The following is a 16,828-nucleotide window of genomic DNA, read 5'->3' on the forward strand; positions in this document are numbered from 1 at the left end:
GAGTTTTTTTTGTTTTAGTTCATTTCCAATTCTAGCAGCTACTACTAGAATAGTCAAGTTGAAGGTATAGGATAGAAATGGAAACGGTATGGAAGCCCATTTCCAGTAACATGAGAAATATAAAGAAAGATACTGTGCGTGCCTAAATACCAACGAAAAGGAATCACTTTGGGCCTTATACGTCTTGCCTGCTTGACGTTCACAAACTGATTGAGGTAAGGTAACACATAGATTGCTTGGATGACTATGGAGAGTCTCACGGTGAGTGTTCACTCAAGTCATTCATTATTTCACTCTGAGCTAGTACCACACATCCACCTTCCTCTTGAAAAAAGGTGTATGTAACGGTTACAATCTGACATTCATGTGAATTTTTTTCCTTTTTTGTGATTCAATTTAGTCAAATAAGCATATGTCAAGCACTCCATTCATAGTTGATCTTCCTGGGATTGTTAATTAAATATTTATCAATTCGGACCCAGTTCGAAGCACCTCCAAAACTCTCATGAACAACTGTCTCAGGGTATATACACTTTCGTGAATTTACCAGTTCACGGTAACATTCCCGCTAAAAAAAAAAAAAAACCTGACCAACTTTGTTTTTTTCTTGGAGCTTGTCTCCCGATAAAAATTGCATTGGGTAGATATCCACGTGGTTTTTAATCAGCCAATATTTAAAATTGTGTAGAGGTTAAATTACGTTTTATGTGCATAACACTTTTCAACAGAACAACACAATTCATCGTCATCTACAAACAATGGTAACATATTAAAAATCGTTCGACAGCTGCACAATCCTCTTAACACACGTGTATGTAGAATTGTAGAGGTATGTAGGTATTATCTTATTCTTCTTCTATGGCTCTACATTCACCTTCTCTTCTTCTTTGAGTTCTTCCTCTTTTGCTATGTATCTGTTGAGACTTTGTCCAAACAGGTTCTTTGAAGAAAATCTGATCCAACTACACGTCCTAAACTACGTAGAGCGGGTTTTATAAACACAATTAAAATAAAACTACGGAAGTCTGGAAATGTGAATTGTGCAGTTTTTTATCTTTATTTATGTGTTTTTTTTTAAATTTCAAATGGGTTACCTGGTATACCATCATCCAAAAGCACACAATACGGCTTTTCCTAAAATCGCTGACGTTATCATCGAAGAGCGCTGCTGAAGTTCTTCCTTGTTCATAACTGCCAGGTTAGTGTCCCATGTTAGGGACTGCTCCTTATTAGCCCCAATCTTCATGATCCTCGTCTCCAGTTATTGACTTTTGTCAGTTTGCAATTCAACTGCCAACCATTTGCCTTAAACGCAATTCTTGAATTTTTCAGACAACATGTTAAATCAACAGTATGAAGGAGATTTTTACATTTGGTCCGTTGATATCAGTGCATCCAAGAATTGTTCTTATCATCACTACAGCAATGGATAACCGAACACTTCTTTAGCTTCTTCAACATCATTGATAAATCGGTTTTTTTTTTTCTTTCTGCTCGGTTCTATTACGCAGTGGATTGTGCACGACAATGACGACTAGTTACACTGTGTACAGTTCTACATGTACATTGTACATCCACTATTCCTATTAACCCACTATGAAAACGTCTCATTATCCCGCGATACAACCGATCGACTGAAAATTTACGTCTTAATCGGCTTTTAGCACGGTCTTAATCGAACCGCTCTCAAGGCGGTTCTAATCGACCCACTCTCAACGCGGTCCTAATCGACCCGCTATGAGCGCGGTTCCAATCGACCCACTTCCAGCGCGGTGCTAATCGACCCGCTCTCGGCGCGGTCCTAATCAACCCGCTCTCAGCGCAATTCTAATCGACCCGCTCTCTTCGCGGTCCTTGGTGGTTATCGACCCGCTATTAGCGCGGTCCTAACCGACCCGCTATCAGCGCGGTCCTAATTGACCCGCTATCAGCGCGGTCCTAATCGACCCGCTTACAGCGCGGTCCTAATCGACCCGCTTACAGCGCGGTCCTAATCGACCCGCTCTCGGCGCGGTCCTAATCGACCCGCTCTAGGCGCGGTCCTAATCAACCCGCTTTCAGCGCAATTTTAATCGACACACTCTCTTCGCGGTCCTTGGTGGTTATCGACACGCTATCAGCGCAGTCCTAATCGACCCGCAATGTGCTGATACTGTCGCTCATAAACATTATTTACAAAATTTTCTAGGAATATTTATTTTAATATTGTTGACTAATCAAACCAAACTTGCCTAAAACTTTGTCGCACATCACACTTATAATAATACTTTGGCTCAGAGTGATCCCTTTTCAGTTGTTCATTTTTATTTCTCTAATGGTTCTAAGTTTGAATTGCTGTCGTAAAAAAAATTCAACTCCTGGCAGGATCGCCATTGTGCGTGCCTAAATACTAACGAAAAGGAATCACTTTGGGCCTTATACGTCTTGCCTGCTTGACGTTTACAAACTGATTGAGGTAAGGTAACACATAGATTGCTTGGATGACTATGGAGAGTCTCACGGTGAGTGTTCACTCAAGTCATTCATTATTTCACTCTGAGCTAGTACCACACAGATACAAAGTAGGAGAATGGAACGGACCTGGGATTGAACCCACGACCTCCTGCGTATGAGGCAGAAGCAGTAGCCATATGACTACCGAGCCCATTTTTCCAACTTAAAGTATTTGCCTTTAAAGAACATTAAGTACATACCATCGTTCGGAGTGACATTGGGCCTAGGGGGTAAGATTGGGCCAAAAACGAAAAATGTTTCAACTCCTAATATCTCAGAAACTGTTACGAATTTTGATCAAAACTTCAAACGGTTCGAAATTATAATGAAATTCACGTCTAGGAAATCACAAATCTAATTCCAAGAACTAATTGTGCTCGTACCATAATGCTTGGAATTTGAATGTAAAACTATTGATAGAAAGAACCCGTATTAAAATATTGTCAGTAATGCCCCACACATCTATTACATAACTAGTTTTTAGATCGATGAGAGATGGGCCAGTTTTAAACAACATATAACTTTGACGAATTTCCCTAATTTATTATTTTTTCCCCACACAGTGATTAATTCATTGTTCAAGCTTGTACCAAACTAACTAAAACTTGATTACAATGTTAACTACTAGAGATTTGTAACTTTTATTTGAAGCAAACCACATTTTGGCCCAATAACACCCCCGTTGGCGGTATACGTAAAAGCAATACATTTTTTTTGTTTAGTCACTGAATGTTAAGGTCACTCCTCACGGAATCCAAGTTTCAAAGTGCTCGCGTTCTCGGGGGCACACCACTCGATACGGAGGCGGCGCATAACATAATTATAATTAATATTTAGAAAAATGAAACAGATTGGTCAAATAGGATAGATAAATAGAATTGATGAGAATTGATGGGGTTTTAACTTGGGTTTTAATAATTAAAGAAATATTACGGAGAAAATTAAAATTTTGGAAAGCATCGCGGAAATAACGCGCAGAGGTAAATCCCCGCATAGAATCAATCGTACGTAGTGTGCGTTGAATTAAGTTCAAATATGAAAATATAAGTCAAAATGAAGTCAAATAAATGCAATCACAGTATTGAAATAAATTTTACAACAAAATTGTGTTCCTTATTATGTTGGTTGGTAATAACTGCATTAAAATCGAATCTGCAGTGGCGCAGTGGTTATCAACAATGAAAGATTTTGATTTCATGCTAGATTTGATAGATGCATTGTTTCATGTCTTAAATCTTTTATGTTTCTGTGATGATTAGTTTTACAGGTGGCATGGGGTCTGTACAAACCTACCATCTCGCAGGGGGGAAAACTTCCTTTGATCACTAACCAGGAAAACCTTGAGGAAAACTAACCAGTTGGATCAAAATGATTTTGCTGAAGTGTTTTATATATATCGTGGACCAAGTTTTCACGCCTAATACATACCAGATCCGAGGCCATTATTTTATTTGTCCTACTACCTGGTTAACGCGATTACTTCACACCATACGCCAACATTGCTGACGGACTGCATCAATCTAACAATTTTTTCTGGATTTGATTTCTTGCCTTCCTTAGAACGCAGGAAACTCATCAAACTCGTGTGAGAAATCGTTGTTATCCTTGGTTTCCTTCGTAAGGGGTCGTACACTTATTACGTAAGCAATTTTTCTGGGTTTTTCGACTCCCTCCCCCCTTGTAAGATTTTTTCCATACATTTAATTTTTATTTATATGGCGCGTAAGAAAACAACAGACCTCCCCCCAAAAGTGCTTACGTGATATGTGTACGGCCCCTAAAGTTCTTCAGCAAAGGGCTTTGGTTGGTTAATTGTTCCGAAATTGCTTACTCTTCTGTTCTTGGAGATTCACCAAATATTACGCTCTGGTTTCTTTTATTTTTTTCATTTTTTTCAAGTATTTTAAGAATATATTAAATTACATTGAAATGAAATAATTCAAAAGCTGAAAACTTGTAAAAATTTAGCAGCGAAAAACAAAAACGTCAACTTGGGAAATCTTTGTATCCGATGCGAGGAGTCAAAAACGGTCTTAATGCTGAATGTAGTGAGTCGGCTTCACCTATGCTGCCGCAGACCTAATTTACAATATACAATATTACATACACATGAGGTTGGAGAATAGAGACACATCTTACATTTTTACAATTTCAACAATTCACATTTTCTAACACGGATCTGCACATGCACAATTTCCCCAGAATTGGCCTTATTGAGCTTTAAGGACTCATGCTCGACAAAGAAGGTATATTAGGTAACCAATAAATTATGTCACATTTCACAAGCACACTATGGACCGGTTTTCCTCTGCCACAGAATGGAACAAAGTGAACGATTCGAAATTAGAAAAAATTGTTTTGGACAAATTACATGTCACAACACTGGTTGTGATATGAACGAAATTGTATGCAGACTCAGCTTTTGCACCTGTTAATCTAAGGAAATGTGGTCATGATAATCGTTGGAAACTGCTTCTATCTTGTTGATGGTAGTGTCCACTTGTTTCTAGAGAAAACAAAAACATCACGTTTCATCACAGCTTAGCAATTCAATAGCTAATTAAAAAGTCCTGATTGCCAAATTAGCTTGTTTTTGCATCTCACGTTCAGCATCATCTGCAGAGACATAGAATTTATTTACCATTGATTTAACACAGTTAGTTTCGATGTTCTCTTAGCATTTATTGGCGAATTTGAACAATATTTCTCATTTTTACGATAAACGGTTCTAAGTTCTTTTTTATAAGGCGGTAATTAAGGACTCTTGTCATTAATTAAGATCCTGTGTTTTATTACATTTCTACTCTGTTTTTTTTAGTTTTACAAACAATTATAAATATTTACAAATTAACATTAACAGTAGATACGTATTCCATAATTAATATACTTTATCTCTCGAAATTCTTCCCCAGGGCATTTCATTTTACGTGATCGACTACTTGTATGGATAAACAGTGCATCAATCATTAATTGGTGCAAAATACATTAAAAAACTGGTGATTCCATTGAGCGAAAATTGAAATCCAAAAAATTGTTCATCATGTCGAATATAAAATTGCCAGATGAGAAGAACTTGCTATCACCAGCCCCGAGCATAGTAGTTACCAGGCAGTTATCGTCGAGTTCTGATGCCAGCGCTACGGAAGATGGGGAGGAAGGAATGGGTTACACCCCTACGTTGGTAAGATATTTGTTTCTAGGTTTTTTAATGATAAATGGATTACTGTAGTGTAGTGTATACTTGAAATAATCTGAAAATCACAAGGTTTTCATTTAACTAGACATCACATTTAAAGAAATGTTTTTTGGGATATGCTTTTTTATGACACAAAAGTGTCCAATCTTTTCTGAAATCTATTACAAATTACATGAAGATTTCGCCCTTTGGCGGAAAGGCCCGTGTCATCCGAAAACAACTATTTTTCGTAAAAATGTTATACAATGTCAGCAGCACACTCACCATTTATTAATAAAATTTATTACCAATAATTTATTTCCCTCGTAAAGGATTTTAGTCAATATCCAAAAAGAATACGAACTGGGATCCGGCTTTGGAACACTATTCTCAGAGGTGATTTTTTTCAAAATAACGAAATATTTTTAAATTTCATTTGGTAAATCATGCAGAAATATGGATTGAATTTCTATGATAAATGAATTGTTGCCGGCTAGGATGGATCTCGTGACGACTAAGATGCGATCAATATTTGAAATCGTGAGACTTCTGGTAAATGAAAACTCGTGTGCCATTGATACGCAGTTCGATCGAATTTCACGCTGATAATGAATGCTAATTATCCCGAGCAATTAGCATATGGTCGCCACGATGACTAAAAGTTTGCTAATGCCATGTTTTCGATTCTAGAGCAGTACGATTTGTTTGACTATACGCGCGCAGAACCGTGTTTGAAATGACAATTGGAACCGAGATCAAAGATGAAATATGATCCGATTACCTACCTGGTACCTGGTTGGCAAAAGCGTTGATACACCTATGTTTGGCGTATTGTAGAGCTCCATAATCGTCGGTCCATGGATTGCCCATGGATTGAATCCTAAAGAGAAAGAGCAAGTCTCTCACTTATCATCTCTGTATACATATACGATATGTAGCATACTGCGAGAAACTTTTTTCGCAAGCTGTCATGATAGAGGACTGATTCGGGATGTTATACCCCATGATAAATTTCTTCTAGAAAGCTCTAAATGTGGGGAGCACTGGCTCTGATGATGCATTTAAACTTGTTCTACACAGCTGTGCAGTAACCAACACGAAAGGAGCGAAAACAAAGCGAAAATCACCATTTTTCTGTGGAGGCTGCCTATCCGATTCTGTTTTTTCGCAATTGTATACAAGTTTGATAAATTTGTTATCATGGCTTGCTATGATTCGGAACGCTTTTTGCCTCTCTTTTATCGTTGTTCGTTATCTATTGAGAGCGATTTCTGCAAACCCTGGTCATGGGTGATGTTCCTCCAGTTTCCTCGAACGTTTAGGGTCCCCAGGTCCGATTCCACCGCGTGCAGCCAGCGATTCCGTGGCCTTTCATGAAGTCGCCGGCTTCTACCCGGTTCTGTGTTGAATATTGTTTTCGCTATTCTTTCTTTCGACATTCGCACTAAGTGACCAGCCTTCTGTAGTTTGCCGTATTTTATACGATTCACAATATTTTCTTCTTTCATTACTAAATGATCGATAACATCCTTGCTTCTTTGTATACTTGATGCAGCTCATGATTCATGCGCCTGCGCCCCACGCCATTTCCTAGTTTCCCTCCGACTATTGTACGCAGCACTTTTCGCTCGAAAACCCCGGAAGCTCTACGGTACGCCTCTTCTAACGCCCATGCTTCATATCCATACAAGGCCACTAGTAGATTCAGAGTTTTATTGCGGAACCTAAGCTGGTTACGTAATCCGTAGAAGGCCCTATTCGCAGCAAGAATGCGTCTTTTCACTTCACGGGAAACGTCATCATCACATGTCACTAGCGTTTCAAGGTAAACAAATTCTTCAAAAACTTCAAAAACATCTCTGTCAAGGACTATCCGTACTATCAACATCACTAGGTCGTCCTATATTTCTACCCGCAACCATGTACTTTGTATTGGTCGAGTTAAAGGTTAAGCCTATCTTCGCCATCTCCCTCTTCAGTGGGACAAAAGCCTCTACTACTCCACCGATGTCGTCCGCAAATCCCAGAGCATATGTGATCTATGATGGTAGTGCCGTTCCTCTGCACACCAGATCTTCTAATCGCGCACTCGAATGCAATGTTGAACAATAAATTCGAAAGTGCATCACGCTGCTTCAAACCATCTTAGGTCATAAACGAGGTTGTCCTTCCCCGATCAACGCGCATGTGTTGTGGTCAGTTATGTGACTTATATACAACCGAATTTGGCCACATTTTAGTTGCTGGAACAAGTGGGGGGTCCCGTAGCGTAGTTGGCTACACATTCGCCTTACAAGCGAATGGTCATGGGTTCGATTCCCAGCCCCTCCAACAAACCCTCGTCAGTCGCCAGATCCGCAGCCTATACGGTGGCGTTTGGGGTACGCGCCTTACCGTCACGGCTGCCTGATGACGACTGACAACTTGTTCTTCTCGGAGGTATTCCTCCAACGTTACCCGGATTAATGGCAACCGAACAATGCAACGATCATTGAATACACGACATGGGCAAACGGACACAATGGACTCACGATGAGATGGACTGGCAACGACAACAATAATGGTAATGGAAATCTAAAAATAGATTATGTGTGGATTCTGTAGAGCAGAATACCACAGTAGATGTCGGCACAGTAGCAGTTAAGTAACACAGAGTGCCTAACAAATAAATAAAGGAATAATAATAATAGTTGCTGGAACCAGAATCGATGGTGGTTCCAACAGCTGATGCTACTCGTCGTTAATTCGCCTCCTCCACGTACCGTCCGGCATCTGCACTCTACCAGAGATGGTACGCAGTACTTGCCTTTCGAAAACTCCAAGTGCGCGTTGGTCCTCCACGAGCTTCATCTAGCTTTGGTGTCCTTAGAGGACTACCAGTCTAATGAGTATTTTGTTGATAGTTCGTTTGCTACGGCGGCGAATTCTATTCGATCGGAGCGTCACGCGGAGTCCAAGATACGTACGATTTCCTGCCACCATTTATTTATTTACTTATCATCAGACTAAGACCGGAGTGGCCTGTGCTGCACATAAAAGACTTCTCCATTCAGTTCGGTCGATGGCTGCACTTCGCCAACCACGCAGTCTGCGGAGGCTCCGCAAGTCGTCGTCCACCTGATCGATCCACCTTGCCCGCTGTGCACCTCGCCTCCTTGTTCCCGTCGGATCGTTGTCGAGAACCATTTTTACCGGATTACTGTCAGACATTCTGGCTACGTGCCCGGCCCACCGCAGTCTTCCGATTTTCGCGGTGTGAACGATGGATGGTTCTCCCAACAGCCGATGCAACTCGTGGTTCATTCGCCTCCTCCACGTACCGTCCGCCATCTGCACCCCACCATAGATGGCACGCAACACTTTCCTTTCAAAAACTCCCAGTGCACGTTGGTCCTCCACGAGCATCGTTCAGGTCTCGTGTCCGTAGAGAACTACCGGTCTTATAAGCGTTTTGTAGATAGTCAGTTTGGAACGGCGGCGAACTCTATTCGATCGAAGCGTCTTGCGGAGTCCAAAGTACGTACGATTTCCAGCCACTATGCGCCTCCGAATTTCTCTGCTGGTATCGTTATCGGCGGTCACCAGTGAGCCCAAGTACACGAATTCTTCAACCACCTCGATTTCGTCACCACCGATAGAAACTCGTGGTGGGTGGCTTACATTGACCTCTCTTGAGCCTCTTCCTATCATGTACTTCTTCTTCGACGTGTTGATGACTAGTCCAATCCGTTTAGCTTCGCTCGGCGAAACCAAATAACTGGACGGACTTCGTGAAAATCATACCACTCCTGTCAATCCCTGCCCTTCGTATTACTCCCTCCAAAGCGTTGTTGAATAGCAGACACGAAAGACCATCACCTTGCCGTAATCCTCTACGCGTTTCGAAGGGACACGAGAATGCCCCTGAAACTCGAACTACGCACATCACCCGATCCATCGTCGCCTTGATCAACCGTGCATTAGCCGTTTTCGTGCATTAGCTGCCATAGCTGGTCCTGATCGATTGTATCATATGCGGCTTTGAAGTCGATAAATAGATGATGTGTGGGCACGTTGTATTCGCGGCATTTCTGCAATACCTGACGTATGGCGAACACCTGGTCTGTGGTAGAGCGTTCACCCATAAATCCCGCCTGGTACTGCCCCACGAACTCTCTTGCAATTGGTGTTAGTCGACGGCATAAAATTTGGGAGAGTACCTTATAAGCGGCGTTCAGCAATGTGATTGCGCGGTAGTTGCTACAATCCAGCTTATCGCCCTTTTTGTAGATGGCACACACGACACCTTCCATCCACTCCTGCGGCAGAACCTCATCCTCCTAAACCTTGGTAATCACCTCACGCTCGTTCGTAAGAAGGTTCACGTTTATGTCCTTACACATATCGGGCTGTGGCACGTGGCCCTTACGGTTCAACTTTTCACAGAACTTTCGTGCGTTATTAGCGCGATACAGTTCCTCCGTCTCTTCACGGTCTCGATCTTCCTGCTGGCGCTTTTTCCTCCGGAAAATCGAGTTTTGTCTGTTCCGCGCCCGTTTGTATCGTGCCTCGTTTGCCCTCGTGCGGTGTTGCAGCAATCTCGCCCATGCTGCATTCTTCTCCTCACCTAACTGCTCACATTCGCCGTCATACCAGTCGTTTTTCTGATCCGGAGCCAGTGCAGCGGTTGCGGTGCTTCCAATGGCGGATCGAATATCTCTCCAGCCATCTTCAAAAGAGAGGCTGCGCCTAGCTGCTCTTCCGTTGGGAGTGCCACTTCCAGCTGCTGCGCGTAGTCTTGGGCTAGTCTACCGTCTTGTAGTCGCCCAATGTTTAGCCGCGGCGGACGACTCCGACGCGTGTTGGTCACCGTCGAGAGTTTTGAGCGCAGACATACTGCAACGAGGTAGTGGTCGGATTCAATATTCGCACTGCGGTAAGTGCGTACGTTCGTGATGTCGGAGAAGAATTTACCGTCGATTAGAACGTGGTCGATTTGGTTTTCCGTTACTTGATTAGGTGATTTCCATGTGGCCTTGTGGATATTCTTGCGGGGGAAGAAAGTGCTTTGGACTACCATTCCGCGGGAGGTTGCAAAGTTTATGCATCGTTGGCCGTTGTCGTTCGATACGGTATGCAAACTATCCGGTCCGATGACCGGTCTATACATTTCCTCCCTTCCTACCTGAGCGTTCATGTCACCGATGACGATTTTGACGTCCCGCAGTGGGCATCCATCGTATGTCTGCTCCAGCTGCGCATAGAACGCTTCTTTCTCGTCGTCGGATCTCCCTTCGTGTAGGCAATGCACGTTGATAATGCTATAGTTGATGAAACGGCCTTTTATTCTCAGCTTGCACATCCTTGCGTTGATTGGCTGCCACCCAATCACACGTTGGCGCATCTTTCTCAGCACTATGAAGCCGGTTCCCAGCTCGTTGGTGGTGCCACAGCTTTGGTAGAAGGTAGCCGCTCGATGCCCGCTTTTCCACACCTTCTGTCCTGCCCAGCAGATTTCCTGCAGCGCTACGACATCGAAGTTGCGGGGATGTAATTCATCTTAGATTATCCTGTCGCAACCTGCGAAGCCTAGTGACTTGCTGTTCCATGTTCCAAGCTTCCAATCGTGATCCTTTATACGTCGCCTAGGTCGTTGCCGATTGTATCGAGTCGTATTATCTTCTATGTCGTTCGTAATAGTTGTTTTTAAAGGCGGCTTATTGGGCCTGCGCAAACTTCCTGTCTCGTCGGAGGGCCGTCGTGTCAGGGCTGTTTAGCGTCCCACCTAATACCAGGACTTGGGCTTGTGCACTTTGAGCGGCACACGGTCGCTTTGGCGGAGCCTACTTGCGGATACATGTAGCTTTTTATAGAGGCTTAACAGGGCCCACTGTCGAACCCCACCACATCCTAGGCAGGCGCTACAACTCGCAGATGGCCTGGGGAGGGATCGTCAAGCCCTTGGACATAGTTCCTGCTGCCCCTATCCTGCCACCATGCGTCTCCGAATTTCTCTGATGGTATCGTTATCGGAGGTCTCCAGGGAGCCAAGTACATGCACTTTTCAACCACCTTGATTTCGCCACAAACTATGAACTCGTGGTGAATGGCTAACATTGTCTCACTTGAGCCTCTTCATGTGGAGGTACTGCCGGAAACAGCCATGGCCTGACAAGAATTGTGTCACATCTTGGAACTGTTGGACATCATCCTCGATAATGCGGCAACAGCAGTCGAAGCCCTCTGGCACGCATAGTCGACATGGCTACCGAAGGTCAGCGTGTCGACAATAACAACCCCAAGGAGCTTCAAACTCCGCTTTGGTGCGATCGCGACTTCACCCACATGAATCACTGCATGTTGAACCGACTTGCGGAACCGAACGATTCCCTAACATCGGTCTCTTATAATAGTACACGGTTCTGGAAATAGCTTTCCAAAATCCGGTACAGGCCCAACGGCAGGCTAAGCCGGTGTAACGAGAGCGCGATGGCATCCCAGCTTGCGCTGTTGAATGCGTTCTTCACATCAAGTGTCACTAATGCACAGTATCGAATGGGGAAGGGTCGTTTGGCCGAAACCCACTCGGCCGAAAGCCATTTGACCAAATTCCACTAGGCCGAACAAACTATTAAGCCGAAATCCATATGGCCGAAGGGGTTATTTCGCCGAAAGGGTCGTTTGGTCAAAAGGGTCGTTTGGTCGAAAGGGTCATTTGGCTGAAAGGGCCATTTGACAGGCAGGGTCATTTCACCGAAAGGGTCTTTTGGCCGAAAGGGTCATTTGACCGAAAGAGTAATTTGGCAAAAAAAGGTCATTTGGCCGAAAGGGTCATTTGGCTGAAGGGTCATTTGGCCGAAAGGGTCGTTTGGTCGAATAGGTCATTTGGCCGAATAGATCATTTGAAAAATGAGAAATTATGAATGAGAAGAGAGACTTCTCATTTCTTACTCTTCATTTTTCTCTTCTCACTGCAAAAAGTGAAAATCGCGAAATGAGTACTGAGACGTCTCACTACCCACTCACTTTTCACAGTGAGAAGTGAGAAATGATGAGTGAGAAGTGAGACGTCTCACTTCTCACTCCTCATTTATCACTTCTCACTGTAAAAAATGAGAAGTGCGAAATGAATAGTGAGACATCTCACTACCCACTTCGCTCTGCTCACTTTTCACAGTGAAAAGTAAGAAATGAGGAGTGAGAAGTGAGATGTCTCACTTCTCACTTCTCATTTATTGATTTTCGCTGTAAAAAATGAGAAGGGTGAAGTGAGTAGTGAGACGTCTTACAACTCACCTCGCGTTCCTCATTTTGTACAGTGAGAAGTGAGAAATGAGGAATGAGAATTGAGAAGTCTCTCTTCTTATTTCTAATTTCTCACTTTTCATTTCGGCCAAATGACCCTTTCGGCCAAACGACCATTTCGGCCAAACGACCCTTTTGGTCAAATGACCTTTTCGGCCAAATGGTATATTCGACCAAACAACTTTCGGCTTAGTGGCATTGGGCTAAATGGCTTTCGGCTGAATGGGTTTCGGCCAAATGAACCTTCCCCGTATCGAATATCTCGCATCTAATGGATCTTTGGTCTTTACCACCGAATTGATGGCGTCCAACGTGGGCTTACCCTTGCGAAAACCGAACTGATTGCCCCTCTGAGTACGGGGCCAGCCTGTTGAGGATGACTCTCTCTAGCAACTTGCCCGTCGTGTCTATAAGACAGAATGGTCTATACGCCGATGGGTCGCCCGACGGCTTCCCGGCCATCTGCTCTGTTGCTGTCAAAGGGTCTATTGTTAGGCGTTGCTCGAATATCGATTCCCTATTCAAAACCAATAACGATGGCGGCCACGTCCTCACAGTCAATAAGTTCGACATTCATTACTACAAGATACCGAGGAGTCCTCTGCATCTCCGTGAGTGCCTCCGAGGTGCCTAATAATTATTCTGTGCGAAGTTATGTCAAAGTAATTTACACTCCTGCGCAAAGCAGAACTAGGCATTTCACATGATCGAGTGATCGTTCAACGTTCGATAGAAAATACGAACAAACGCATATGGAAGTTTTACTTTCTAATCAATTTACTCATCAGCACAAAGCAGAACTTGAAACACGTACACAATCCCAAACTAATGGATTTTTTTTTCAACCGTACAAAGTAGACCCTGATCCACGTCCCATACGAAACACGATCAATCATACAATTCTAAGAGAACTATCTAAAAACTAACAATGATTAAGCAAACAATTATGTTTAAGACATATTTCCAGTAGTTTTAATTTTATATTTTGATCTCACCTTCACTATTAATAGATGTATGGTCGATATACCAAAGACTTAGGACGTTACGCGCGAAAGTTGAGTCTTGTTGAACAAAAACGAAGAGAAAACGACAAAGCGCGATATCAGGTAAATATTTTGAAGCTTCAAAGCAACGATACCTAGGCTTACCTTCAGTTTTGTTGCAACATGTTAAACAGGAGCTGCTAGCGTTAAACGAGGATCACAGTAAATGTTTCGAAATTTACTCATGGCTATGGAGGAAAACGTTTGCCCGGCTCGGCGAAGACTGGGTGATTCTCGCGCTACTTGGCACCATAATGGCGCTGTTGTCCCATGTACTGGACAAAGGCATCGCGGCGTGTGTAAATGGTGAGTATCATTTGTACTGACGATCGAAGTTATAGTCCCCTAATGTAAGTTTTGACATCAACGCGAATCATAGCACGAATGTGGATATATCACGACCTCACCGATCATCCAGTGGAGCAGTTCTTTGCATGGGTGAGCATGTCCGTTTGCATGGTGCTCTTTTCGGCTGGTTTCGTTCATTTGGTGGCACCGCAGGCTATAGGCTCCGGCATACCTGAAATGAAAACCATCATCCGGGGTGTGGCTTTGAAAAATTACCTCACCTTTAGAACACTTGTTGCGAAGCTGATCGGACTGGTAGCGTCCCTGGGTTCGGGGATGCCCATCGGCAAAGAGGGTCCATTCGTCCACATATCGAGCATAGTATCACAGTTGCTGAGTAAGTTCGCGTCTTTCAAATCGATCTACGCCAATGAATCCCACAACACGGACATGCTGGTGGCGGCCTGTGGCGTCGGTGTGGCTGCATGCTTCGCTTCACCGGTCGGAGGGGTTCTGTACAGTATCGAGGTCACTACTTCGTATTTTGCGGTGCGAAATTACTGGAGAGGATTTTTTGGCTCGATCTGTGGGGCTGCCGTGTTCCAGTTGTTGGCTATATGGTTTACCAAGGTATACACCGTGACCGCACTGTTTCCGACTTCTTTTGAGGATGAATTCCCATTCGGACCTTTGGAATTGTTTGTATTTGCATTAATGGGGTAAGTATTTGCATTAATGGATTAGGGTGTTCAAATGCTTACTAAATGTTCAATATTCAATCTTTGAAGGGCCGTTGCTGGTCTCGGTGGAGCTCTTTTTGTGTGGCTGCATAGAAAATATGTACTTTTCATTCGCGGTAACAAGCGGCTAAACAAGTTTTTGCAACTCAAGTAAGTTATTTGTACTATGTGCTGAATTCTTGTCAAATAAATCTAATCATTTTGTAATTCTCAGTCGGTTCCTGTACCCAACCATCATATCCTTCATTGTGGCTAGTCTTCTTTACCCCCGAGGACCGGGTCAGTTCATTGCTGGAGGCTTGGACACTCATCACCAGATCCATGAGCTGTTCTCGAATTTCACCTGGAGTCAACAAGGTCATACCGTTGAACAAGCAGAAATCATATCAAATTGGCGTACCGACTATACAAGTGTACTAGTAAACCTTGCTCTTTATCTATTATTTCAGGTGAATTCTTCATATCTAATATTATATATGCATCGAAAGCTCATCATTTATTTTATTCATTTAGTACACATTTTCTATCATTTGTACGACGCTGCCAGTGCCGTCTGGTATGTTCATTCCCATGTTCAAAATTGGTTCAGGATATGGACGACTTGTTGGTGAAGCAATGGCTGTGCTGTTCCCCGTTGGAATTGGTTATGCTGGAAAGCTAATGCCCATAATTCCGGGAGGATACGCCGTAGTAGGGGCAGCAGCGTTTGCTGGGGCTGTCTCACACTCCGTATCCGTAGGTGTAATGGTACTAGAAATGACCGGACAGATTACGCATTTTGTTCCCGTGATGGTTGCTTCGTTGATTTCGAATTGGATTGCGGCGCTGCTGCAGCCATCATTGTACGAAAGTTATATTCAGATGAAAAATTTACCTTATCTACCAGATATAATGCCAAACGCTTCTGGTATGTATAACATATTTGTGGAGGACTTCATGGTTCGTGATGTCAAATTCATCTGGAAAACAATATCCTACCAGAAACTGAAAAAAATATTGAAGTTGAATAAAGAGCTAAGATGTCTGCCTATTGTGGAGAGTCCGGAAAATCCCATTTTACTAGGAAGTGTTCAACGATATGACCTAATTCAAATGCTCGACAAACATGTGGGTCGTAAGAAGCGTCTTGAAGTAGCTGCCAGGTGGTTGGAAGAAGAAGAGGAAAGGTTAGAACAGGAACAAAGACAACGAGAAGAAGACGAAGCAAGACTTCAGAGATCTCGGCGTCCATCAAGATTCGAGGTCAGTCCAGCACTTGACGTTCTTGAGCTCCGTACACGTCCCGATAATGAGATGCTGCAAACTCAAGCGAGAGAAGGAAAGTCAACTGAAAATAGCCGTGACCACACCCCTCAGAGTGCAAAATCCATCCTGAAGAAGACAAATTCTTTACCTAAACTGAGGTCGCATAGTCCTGCCGATGCCCCATACTCGACAATTACCGGAGGAACAGTTAATCGGATACGATCTGTGCTGGATGTTGTATTTCGTAAATCGGGTACTCTGCAAGATGTGAATCACGATCCCGAGGTTGGTTCCAATGGAATGCTGGGTACTTCGAAGAAAGTACATTTACCAAGGGAACGGATCATTGATATGTCTATTGAGGAGCAAAAAACTTGGGAGCGAGAAGAAATGGCCAAACCAATTGACATAGACAATATACCGATCGATCCGGCACCGTTTCAGCTGGTGGAACGTACATCCATGCTTAAGGTACATTCCTTGTTCGCGATGGCAAGCATCAACCTTGCTTACGTAACGAACATTGGAAAACTGGTCGGCGTCGTGGCTCTTAAAGAGGT

The 16,828-nt window shown here is 43.3% G+C and overlaps 1 protein-coding gene across 2 annotated transcripts in view; it reads left to right on the forward strand.

The window, feature by feature from the left end:
- LOC134208334 (chloride channel protein 2-like) overlaps positions 1–16,828 on the forward strand; it is a 35,328-nt gene that overhangs the window by 17,780 nt on the left and 720 nt on the right. For both annotated transcript variants that reach the window (XM_062684334.1, XM_062684335.1), the window contains exons 2-8: positions 5,406–5,674; positions 13,963–14,058; positions 14,130–14,301; positions 14,375–15,002; positions 15,072–15,173; positions 15,238–15,472; positions 15,537–16,826. In XM_062684334.1, the coding sequence (XP_062540318.1) occupies positions 5,534–5,674; positions 13,963–14,058; positions 14,130–14,301; positions 14,375–15,002; positions 15,072–15,173; positions 15,238–15,472; positions 15,537–16,826 (2,664 nt within the window). In that variant the 5' untranslated portion in view covers positions 5,406–5,533. The remainder of the gene's footprint in view (positions 1–5,405; positions 5,675–13,962; positions 14,059–14,129; positions 14,302–14,374; positions 15,003–15,071; positions 15,174–15,237; positions 15,473–15,536; positions 16,827–16,828) is intronic.

The sequence above is a fragment of the Armigeres subalbatus genome, chromosome 1 (genome assembly GCF_024139115.2).
Source record: "Armigeres subalbatus isolate Guangzhou_Male chromosome 1, GZ_Asu_2, whole genome shotgun sequence".
In the NCBI taxonomy this organism is placed as follows: Eukaryota; Metazoa; Arthropoda; class Insecta; order Diptera; family Culicidae; genus Armigeres; species Armigeres subalbatus.